The 11,120-nt window shown below is 51.7% G+C and overlaps 1 protein-coding gene across 1 annotated transcript; it reads right to left on the bottom strand.

The window, feature by feature from the left end:
* Window positions 1-2,674: 2,674 nt before the first annotated feature.
* LOC114099275 (CMRF35-like molecule 7) lies at window positions 2,675-10,638 on the bottom strand. Its single transcript, XM_027943529.2, has 6 exons — window positions 9,971-10,638; window positions 9,414-9,728; window positions 7,561-7,636; window positions 6,487-6,608; window positions 4,788-4,849; window positions 2,675-3,996 (listed from the first exon to the last, which is right to left on the bottom strand). The coding sequence occupies exons 1-6, from the start codon at window positions 10,026-10,028 to the stop codon at window positions 3,766-3,768; spliced, it is 864 nt and encodes a 287-aa protein (XP_027799330.2). The 5' UTR covers window positions 10,029-10,638; the 3' UTR covers window positions 2,675-3,765.
* Between the last annotated feature and the right edge of the window lie 482 nt (window positions 10,639-11,120).

Below are 11,120 nucleotides of genomic sequence, written 5' to 3'. Positions count from 1 at the left end.
TTTTTCTATGGATTATCATCAACTCTCAGAATCAGAAAATGAATGGGAAGCCATCTATCTATCCTTCTATCTATGAACATCTGTCTCTGTGTGTATAGAAAAATAACTACATGTATTTTAAAATAAATTATTAGATATATTTGAAACCCCCAACTGCCTCTGCTAGAGATACATATCTAGTTAAGAATTGAGTTTCTCTGGTTGTTGGGGAAGCTCAATGTAGTTTAAATGCCTTTCGTTTTTCCAACGTTCTCATCTGCTTTGTTTTTACCTATATGCCATTTGAAAATGGTTTGTCCCTTTTCAATTGATATGAATGACCTCTTTACAAATCATGGCCTCTGATCCTTCATCAGGTGTCTGCAGAGCAACAACAGTTCCAAGTCTGCAGCTCCCCCTCTTACCTTATTCCCAGGACCTTCTTTTGTACCACAGTTTTCTATTTTAATACAGTCAATAACATTACATTTTTTTACCCTTTGTGGTTTGGGCCTTTGATGAGCTACTTAAGAAATCCCTGTGCAGCCTGAAGTCAAAAAACTCTTATATTTTTGTCTGAACATTTTATTGTTCAGCTATTCATATTGAGGTCTAAACCCCACCAGGAATTTATTTTTTGTGTGAGACATAAGGTAGGGACCTAATTTTATCTCCCCCAGATGGATAGCTAGTTGTGCTCCCGATGCCTGCTCTGCTGCATATCACACTCCCACCCATCCATGGGCTGCTTCTCGCCTCTCCATCCTGTCACCTTGGCTGACTTCCCGGGGAAGGATGGCACAGTAATTATCATCACGTTACTGTACATCTTGGTCTCTTGTGAGTACGGCCTGCCTCCTCCCCTCGTTCTTCTCCAGATCTGCCTCGGCTGTGTGTTTTGGTTTCCTGTTGCTGCATAACAGACCATCTCAAGACGCGATGGCTTGAAGCCACCACTGAAAAATAAAATGGACGAGCTGAGGAACGAGTCCTCCCATGTGGCACCAAGTGTCTGAAGAGGAGGAGAGGCAAAGGAAGCAGCGGCTGTGCAGCTGCTGACAGACCCTCAGGGACGCTGCTCCTGGGGTGGGTGGCTTGGACATGACAATGACCTCACACCTCCTGGGGCTCCAGGTCAAGGATGAGCAATCCCCTCCTACCTCGACCTTGGGGCCTGGGGTTTAGGGGTGGCCTGTTGCCATGGAGACCCAGTACTGAGAAAAGGGAAAGGCTATGCACAGCTCTGGAAAGGGACTCCCAGGCCTTTGGTGGTCACAGGGCCAGCCTCCTCCCTGGGGATGGGAAGGACCACCCAAGTCCTGGGGTCTAATTGTGAACTGGGAATCTCTCCCCTTGAACTTTCCAGCCCACCTCCCTCAACCTGGCCCCACAGTGCCTGGCCCCACAGGTCTGCTGCACCCCTGTGATCCCCTCCTGCCTCTGGAGGCTTATATCACAAAAGCTCATCTTCCACCACCCTTCCCCAACCCCTGCAGCATTCCTCCAGCTGTATCTGTGCCTGTTTGTATTGTCACTAGTTTTTCTCACACACACACACACACACACACACATTCTCAGTAAACAGGGACCCAGAAATGAAGTTGTTAAAACTTCAGAGTCTAGGATCTACCATTTACTAGCTGTGTAATTTGAGGGAGTTACTTAGCTTCTCTGTGCCTCAATTTTTCCATCTGCAAAATGGGAAAAAGTAGTTCTCTAATTGGGATCTTGGAGCCATTCATCCACATGGAGGAATCTGGCATTACGTGCTCTCTCCATGTTGGCCTATTGAAATTAACTTCTGTATCCTCAACCCCGAGCCAAGTGCCTGGCTTCTGTGGCACCCATAAATATTTCTCTAATGAATACAGGTCAGTCAGCTCCAGGACCTCCAGTCCAAGCTAATTCTTCAGTTTTGACAGTTTGAGAGGAAACTTAATCCCAGGATAACTCCTGGGGTGGCAGCCAGTCTTGCAGGCAAGAGACCCAAGTTGGGGAGCACATGGTGAAGATGGGCTCCCCCAGTGGGTACATAGGCGAAAATATAGACCAAAAGCAGAAGTGCTGCTGGGGGTCATGAAGGACCAAAGGTCAAGTGTGGCTGGTGGTCAATCCCAATGACCTCCTCAGAGCAAGGCTGGGACAGGTAGAGTCAGAGTGCACCCATCGCCTCCCTCTAGCAGTCAGATCTGGATTGCAGGAGGAGGATTGGGCAAGTGGAGCAGGGCAGAGACCCCAGGAGCCAGGATGACACTCAGAGACCCCAACTCCCTCCCTATTCCCACCTCCCACAACCTGAGGGCCTGGCCCCACAGGTCTGCAGTCTGTGTCCCACGGTGACCCAGGCCAAGGACAGACCATATCAACACTGGTATCCTGCCATCGACACTGCAGATGATGGCAGCACAGATGTCACAGTCAGAGATGACAGGAGCTTGCTCACCTTGCTCCCAGAGGAAGACCTCATCCTGGAAGCCCAGCCCCCCAGACACCAAACCTCCTGTCCTTCTCTTGCCCAACCACTCACTCCCTTTCTGGCCATGGTGCAACCTGGCCTTAGTCCCACCCTGTGGGCAAGGCCGAAGTCTCCTCGTGACTGAGGGCAGGCCATGTCCTGTTCCACAAAAACCTTCACAAACCAACTGCCTGAGCAGGAACAGGCGAGCTCCCTTCATGGAGAGACTGAAGGCCAAGCTGAGTCCACGGGACTCTTTATTGGAGCCTGAAAAGTGGGGTTTACATCCCCACTTGCAGGCAAGAGACCCAAATTGGGGAACACAGGTCCAGTGACCCTGGAGAAGTGACAAGCCTGCAGTTCCCAAGGAGCTTCCCCAGAGACAGCAGAACACTATCCTGATGCCACCTAACCTGGATCCCCCCCTCCCCCCGGACTCAGCATTCAGAGTCACTCTTTGAGGGCACATAAAGAAAAAGAGACCCTGTCTCCAGCAGGGCCCTGCGCAGCCTGCTGGGTGTGACTAAGATGCGGGTATAACGCCTTCCACGGAGGGCAGAGGAGCCCGAATCAATTTGGATAGAGTTGTGTGAATGGCCACAGGGAAGAAGCTCCCCCACCCACACTACCTGGCAAGGGCAAGGGCTCAAGAGTAGTGGGCACTGCCCACATCCCACTATTCTTCCTGGCAGAATCTAAGAATCCCAAGGGTGGGAATGGAGGTAGAATCAGGAGACCAGGCAGGAGAGGAGGGAGCTGGGGTGGGCAGCACTCCCCAGCACTGGCCTAGAAACTCCGAGAAGCACCAACAGGGGAACTTGCACAATCTGGCAGGATTTTGTGGCCCCTGGTCAAGAGGAAGTGATGGTCACACAGGGAGGCAAGAAATGGGTTACTCAGATGGGCTGGGGTTGTGGCTCAATGATAGAGCACTTGCCTAGCACGCGTGAGGCACTGGGTTTGATCCCTAGCACCACGTGAAAAACTGCATAAACAAAATAAAGATATTGTGTCCATCCACAACTAGAAATATTTTTTAAAAAGAAAGAAAAGAAAGAAAAAAAATGGGTTACTCAGAGGGCCCCAGGCCCCTGCCTAGTTGGACTCTGCTGTAGCACTCTTCCTAGCCCCTGGGGGGTGGTACCGGGGAGGGACCCAGAAACCCCTCTCTTATGCCCACAGCTTGTCTATGGCAGCACTCTGCCTCCAAAGGGCGTGGCCCCTGACGGCTTGTGGTCATCTCTGCCACATCAAGTCCCCCCATTGCTGGTAGAGTAGCTTTGTACCTAGGGAGCATTTTGGCCAGTGGTCACTGCCTGGTGAATTCTGCTTCAATTCCCAGGCTCCCCACTGAGGGCGGCTGGCGGGGAGGGTGGCAGTCTTTTTCCGGTAATGCTGGCATATTCCACAGTCTGAAGGGGGTCGGGCACGGGCTTCAGGTTGGAGTTGGGGTGAGTGTTACTGTAGATGGAGTCCTCAGTGCCAAAGTGGTTTAGATGGATGAGTGACGCATAGCAGATGGCCCCAGTGTCCTCATCAGAGAGGATCTGCTGATGGAAGCCCTGGAAATCAAAAAAGATAGACGTCCCACTGTACAGATCACAGCTGCAGTGGTCAGGGGCCCTCAGAGTGCCCAGAACTGAGTGGAGGACAGAGATAAGATGTAGGACAAGGCATGGATCCTGCAGAGCCTTTGGCCGTGAATGGCTTTCATGGTCACCGCGCATGAGGAAGAAGGCTACACAGTGTGGTCTGTGAAGCAGCCTCATCAGCATCACCGGGAACTTGTTAAAAATGCAGAACCAGGCTCCACTCCAGAGCCACGGAGGCAAAGTCCCCGGGGAGAGGGCTAGAACACTGGATGGGGTGTTATTTGTAGTGTGATCCCAGCATTACACAAGGGCTGAACCCGAGGACTTGAGGTCCTTCCCATCCTATGTTTCTGTGACTCCAAGAATCTTAGGTATTTAGACAGGACAGGCCTACCCAAGAGAAGCTGCCCAGTCCTCAGCCCTGGGAAGCCATGCTGCTTCCCGTGTTGGCCCCACGCAATTGAACCCAGGCAGCCAATCCCTAGGCAGGCTCTGACCCGACCTCTTAGGAGAAGCTGCCTCCTGTGAAGGCCTGGGGTGAAGGTCAAGAGCCAGGTCAGCCAACTCTCTCCAAGGAACCTGAGTTGAGGAGTTTGGGGAAAGGAAGTGAGTAGATGGGTCTCAAGGCGGTGACGGCCCAAGCAGCCATGAGTATGTCAAGGTCTGGGGTGAACAGAAACTGTGAGAAAGCGCAGGCTGGGAAGTTAAGGTATGTGGGAAGGCTGTCGGTCCCCGTCCCAGGGGAGGGCTGTCCTACTCACAGGGGCCTTCACTTCCTTGTGATCTGAAATGTCCTCATAGATGTGGTGGGATTCCTTCTCACCTGTGAAGAAGACTCAAACTTAGGGGAAGGACCTCTACCCAGCTCCCGTGGAATAAGGCAGAGAGACCAGGCCCTGGCTGGGTGGTGGAAGGGACTCTGATGGGGAGAGGCCAGAGCTTGTTCCTGCCTGAGGAGGCCTCAAGTGCCTGGCACAGAATAGTATCCAGGGACACTACGGAGCAAAACAACCCAGCTGCCCGTGTCTAACTGGCCTAAGCTAGGTAAACTTCATTATCAGTGCACAGAGAATTCCAAATTTAAACATCAAATTTAGGTAGGATCTATTTGCTGATGCAGATATTTGCAGTAATGTCTTTCAAATTTTTTGAACCAGGAACCCCAATGAGAAATACCATTTACCCCACAAACTCACACTCTCACACCTGGGCACTCACTTTTCAAAGTTCAGTGAGAAATTGTGCAAAGCATTTTGACGTTTTGCTTTTCTATTCTGCTTTATAAAAATGCTGTTGTGACCCACTAAACTGATTTTATACCGTTTGAAAAATACACATCTAAAATTTTATAATCCTCTCTTCCCCTGAGGATTTGTACTTGAAAAATTCATATCCACGAGCTCCAATATACTTCTGACCCATGCATACATTTTAATCTTGTTGTCAACAGAACCATCTCCAGGGCACACAATTAACAAGCACATAGTTTTATGTTCTAAAGAAAGCAATCAACAAAAAAGAATCAAGAAAAGTGGTAGAAGTCATCAAAGTGCGGCAGACTTCACATGCAACTGATGATAGAAACTTTAAACTTTGAAGATTAAAGTCCTAGAAGTGCTTTTAGGAGGGCAAAAAAAAAATCCCCTTTGTTCCCCTTTCATTTATGTATTTTTAAATTTTATTGTGGGGCTGAGGGTGTAGCTCAGTGGTAGAGCATGTGTTTAGCATGCCTGAGGTCATGGGTTCCCTCTCCAGCACATGGAAGAAAAAAAAATCATTGGGTATATTTAAGGTGTACAACATGATGTTACAAAATATATAACCACAGTGAAATGGTTACCACAGTAGAAGAAATTAACACATCCTCTCCTCATTACCCATAATCCTCCCTGTGGCAAGAGCAGCTGTAATCTCCTGGTTTTGCAGAAATCCCGCACAGAATATGCCATTATTAGCACAGCCCTCATGTTGTACATTAGGTCTTTTGACTTATTCATCTTGGATATTTGCTACTTGGTGTCTTTTGGCCTCTATCTCCCCATTTCATCCCCTACCATGAGGAAGATGAAATATAAAAATGATAGCAACAATATTTTTTAAATGTCATTACCTGGAAAAGTTCATTACATAGACTTGTTAAAAAGTCCTTAAACATAAAGATGGTAAAAGTATGCGATCCCAAATGGATAATACTAGCACACCTACATTCAGGTAAATGGGCATGGAGTTGAATTGGCTTCAGGTGAACTGACCTTGAGCTTCTAAGGAGGACTGGTTAACCCTCAGGACCAGGGGACCTGCCATCTGGCAAAGGGAAGGAGAGCCACTTGGACACATCACCTCTTCTCAGTTTCCTTGTTGGTAAAATGAGCATGATAAGCCTTGTCCCCACCGTGAGGGGACTGCCTGTAAATGGCTGAGCAGTCATTAGTCCACCCAGAGCCAAGGACAGGGGCTCACCTTTCCTGTCTCTTCCTCGGGCTTTCCTGAGATATAGGACCATGAGGACAATGAACCCCAGCAGCAGGACAGCCACCACCACGCCAGAGGAGATGAATATCCACTTCCGGTTGCCTGAAGGGCTTGGGAACAAGGACCAGCCAGGTGAGGGGAGCTGGAGTCCAGCTTCACCTCCTGCCAGAAAACCATCCCTCCCCATGCCTGTGGTCCCTCCAGGCCCTCCTGGGCTTCCCTTCTGTCCCTGCTGCTGGGCTGAGCAGGAGACAGTCACAATGGCAGCCACACTGGCAGGGGCTCTGCCTAGCAAGTCTCACGGTCTCACCTCTGCAAAGTAAGAATGCTGCTGATGTCATGAGATTTTTTTTCCTTTTCCTTTTCTGACTTTTGCAGCTTAACTTTCCTTCCGGGCCGCCATTGGAAGGTCTGCACTCACCCCTCTTAGCCTCCTGAACTGACCTTTGTCCCTACTGCTTCACCCCAGCCCTTCTCTGCGAGGTGCAGGCGGCTCTCAGGGTACACTAGGGTCATCTGACAACAGCTCTGCCTGCTAATAAAGCATTTCCCTAGGTCCTGTCCTAAGTCAGAGGAAGGACACAGAGGTAGGCATCCTTACGCTGGAGCAGGCTCCTAGGGAAAGTGACTGGGCGTCAGGGTCAGAGGGGGGCGAGGGAGTAGTTCCAGGGACATCTCTCAGCTCCACTGACAGGCACCTGATTTCTGGGTTAATCTCTTGACCTGGGATGGTTTACAAGAGCCCAGGTTCACAATCTGCAGGGAGGGTGGGTAGAGGGCAGGGGACAGAGACCCACTTTCTGGGGTGGCAGCAGAAAACAATCAATGACTACAGACCATGCCTTTCCCCAGACCCCCTGCAGCTCTGGGATGGCTCCCTGCTCTTTCTGAAGATAGAGAAGGCTGGAAGAGGGACAGAGGCAGAAGCCACAGCCATGGTCTTGCCTGGCATCGGGCTACATCCCTGGAATCCCCGCCCTCAGTATTTGGGGGCACCCGGCACAGTCCACCAAGGGTGGGAGGAAACAGGGCTAAGAGATTGGGGGAGGGGCTCAGCAATACCTTCCAATGACAGGGCTGGTGGCAAAGGCCATGGCTGTTGTCATTCTGATGCTCCTGGTGGTGGGAGGGGTTGAAGCTGTAAGAGATGACAATATGTGGAGTGCCCATCTGCTCCCCTGCACTCCAGGTCTCCCACTCCCAGATCCTAGCCCTGGATGAGAGGAGCCCACACATGGCCTTGGACCAGGAGGGGATGTGCTGCTCGATTTCCCTCATCGGGAAGTGCCACAGCGTGAGCGGCTTTAGTGTCACTTGTATATCGGTTATGTTGTGGGCATCTCTGTTTTTGCTATTTTTGAGCATGTCTTACACTTCCAACCCCTAAAGCCTCCCCCTAAGCACCCTGGGGTCTCCACTAAATAAATTCCTGCTCATCATCCATCAAGGCTGGGGGGTACCACCTCAGAGTCCTTCCAGGGTGAGAGGCTGCACCCTGGGCTTGTCCGACCCCTCCCTTCACTGGGCCTCTACCCAACATGCTTCTACTGAGGCACCTACCACCCTTTATGCACATGTCTGTTCTAGCCCTTTATGAACATGTCCGTCTTTCTGTCTAGGCGTGGGGTCCTCCAGCATACAGTTGGGACTCTAGGTTTTGGGATCCCCTTCCACAGCCTAGCTTCCCCCCATGATGTACGTGGAATGAGCACTGAGCTAAACTTGGACAGCAAATGGCCAAGAATGACCTTCAGGCACCTGTTAGACCAAATGGCTGGGCAGACTCAGCTCCACGGGGAGAGCGGGCTGAGAAGGTGTAGTTCGAGCTCTGATGTCACAGATAAAGGCAGGGGGTTGCAACTCTGCAGTTCTTAGAAAGAATACCCAGGGGCCTCAGAATTAGTGATCACCCCTAAATCGCCATTCTAAACCCTAAGGCTCTCAGTGGTTAGGGGCAGGTCCAGGGTGAGGATCCTCAGGTGCGACCCCTCCAGGTCTCAGCCCTTGAGTCTCCCGCCTGCCTGGCTCTTTAGCTGCCTCCTGTCTGTTCACATTTCTCCAGGACCCACCCCACTCCCAGAACTGCCCTGTGGTCTTTCTGTGCAGCGGACCCCACAGCCCCTCGAGAGAACACTGGGGTTAGGATCAGGGGTGGGGATGTCCAAGAAAGGACTGCTCCTCGGCTGTGCTCAAGCTTGGGGATGCTCTAAGTTCCTTCCAAATAGATGTCAGCATCCTGTTGGTGGCAGCAAAAATGTTAAGAGAAACACGTGAAGGAAGAATCGATTGGAAACCAGGAGACTCCAGTTTCTAGTGCCAGTTCAGCCCTCGACCACCAGGTGACTGTGGGACGCACCCCGTGACGCTACTTGAGTGGTCTTTTACTCAGTACTGAGCCATGGGGAGTTAGGTCTCCCCTTGGGAATGATCCCAGCTCTACCAATGGGACAGCCCTCGAGCTCAGGGATTTGGGCGTTACCCTGGGCTTGGACAGCCCACCTACTACCTTATTTGGCAAAAGAAGATTACATTGAAAGCCTTTTGAAGCCCCCTTGTATAAACAAAGAAAACGTGGGTTCTTACTCTCTCTTCCCAGTGTGGAAGCAGGACCCTTAAGGTCGCAGAGCTGCCCCACCCTCATTTTTCAAAATTATTGCTGTGTCATGTGATTTTTCACCGTATTTCTCAGCCAGCACATTTCACGCAAGGGAAGCCCAAATGTCATACCCTGCACAGGACTCAGGACAGAAGAGTAAGAATCAAGAGGTGACCTTGAGCAAGGGGCTTTTCTTCTTATGCCCCAGATATTAGGTAGGAGAAGGTTGGAGAACATGACTTCTAGGTCCTCTCCAGCTCTGACACCTTGTGATTATGGAAGGCCAAGAGCCACATATATAAGAAGGGGGATAACTCACCTTTAAACACCTTCAGATGGATGGTTCTGAGAATGTAGACCTCGGTATTTTCATAGATTCCACAATAATAGACTCCAGAGTCATTTACCCTGAGTTTAGTCATAGTGACTTCGAAGTAGTCAAACTTGAGTTGATCCTGGATGGAGGATTGGGGCTCTTTCCTGCCCCTGCCCACTAGTAATGTACAATAATTTGCTGACATTTTCCGACACCAGGTCTTCACCTTTGAGCGTTGGGAGGGCTTGTACCAGCATCTCACTACGATCATCTCACCCTCTGGTTTTTGTAGGAACTCTGTGTTCTGTGCCCAGGAGCCTGAGAACACACCCTCAAGTCAGAGAGCCCCCACACCTGCCACAGCAGGGCTAGGAAGTGGGGTTTCCCTCCTCAGAGAGCAAGTTGCTGTGGCTACCCTCAGAAAGTGCCCCAGAGCCAGCCTCTGGCCACAGGGCACCCTTTCCTCGCTCTCCCCTCCACAGAGCCCCGTTCATGTGCATCTCACCTCTCCATCCTCCTCTCCTCTCCCCCGTGCCCTTCCCTCCTCCCTGGTCCCTTACCTGAGGCCAGGAGCACCATCAGGATGAGGGGGATCAGGTGTGTGGCCTCCTGGGCCATGGGTCGTCTTCTTGAACTGCAGTGGAGGGAGGAAGGGAGGGGGCAGGGAAGCCCTGAGATCAGGGGGCAGAGCTGGGTGGGATTCAGCCTGGGCTAGGTGAGGTGCTGAAGATGGCAGAGATCTTGTAGGGAAGCAGGGAATCTGGGGAGGACGGAGGAGGCCTTGACCTTCATGGACCCTCCAGCCCTCGGCTCGACCTTTGGGTTTGGAAGGCTCACAGCCCTGGGACTGACCGCCCAGGCTCCTCCAGGACACAGCCTCTTCCCCTTTGTAGGCCACCCCCCTGGCGAGGCTGTGGGAGGAGGAACCGATGGTGAAATAAGAGCCATTTCTCTTCCCTCCCCCAAGTCAAGGAACTGCTGAAGGTGGGTGACAGAGTTAGGGGCCTTTTTGGAGGTCTGACCAGAGTCCTAAGTCCCATTGGTCCCCAGTGGTTGTAGACTTGGGGTCCAGGTCTTCCAGAAAAATGGGAAGCTCTGTGGGGACCAGAGGAGAAAAGGAGGAAGAAGATGGAGACTGATTTCCTGGAAATCAGGAATGGGGAGGGTCCTGGAAGAGGTGGGAAAGAGCAAAGCTGGTGGGGGTGTTAAATCCAGAAGGAGGGAGAGGAAGGAGAAGAGGAAAGCAGGGGGTCTCAGCCCCACATCATCCCCACACCCCAGCCCCCAGCCTGCCATCCGCACTCCACTAGGCCTCTGCTGAAAGACTGCTCTAATCAAGGACGGTTTTAAACAGCTGTCATCAGACCAGCTACGAAAATCATCGCAGGTTCCAGAGAACAGACTGTGCGAGGCAGAGGGAGGGTCGATGGCTCTGGGAAAAGCAGCACAGGGGGCAGCACAGGACAGGAGGAGTGGGTTGTCATGCAGGCCCCGGGGAAGCCCAGGGCCCAGGGCCTCGCCAGGCCTGAGGACAGGAGAAGCCCTCCAGACTTGCCCAAGCTGGGAAAGGGACGTCGGGGCCCCAGACCCCAGGCCAGTCAGTCGGAAGGCAGGGCGCCCTGGGATGGGGGAGGGAGGTCTAGCCTTGGCAAGGTGACTTTCTACAGCAGAAGCCAGCAGAAGAAACTTGTGCCCTCGCCACTCCTGGCC

Source organism: Marmota flaviventris, chromosome 6, assembly GCF_047511675.1.
Source record: "Marmota flaviventris isolate mMarFla1 chromosome 6, mMarFla1.hap1, whole genome shotgun sequence".
Lineage (NCBI taxonomy): Eukaryota > Metazoa > Chordata > Mammalia > Rodentia > Sciuridae > Marmota > Marmota flaviventris.
Note: the sequence above shows the minus strand (reverse complement) of the source record. Positions and strands in the feature narration are given on the sequence as shown.

Coding starts and splice junctions, on each gene's coding strand:
- LOC114099275 (XM_027943529.2), bottom strand. CDS start 10,028: ATGGCCCAGGAGGCCACACACCTGATCCCCCTCATCCTGATGGTGCTC. Junction 6,609..7,560: donor ACCAGCCCTGTCATTGGAAG/GTATTGCTGAGC, acceptor CTTGTTCCCAAG/CCCTTCAGGCAACCGGAAGT. Junction 4,850..6,486: donor CCGAGGAAGAGACAGGAAAG/GTGAGCCCCTGT, acceptor TCTTCTTCACAG/GTGAGAAGGAATCCCACCAC.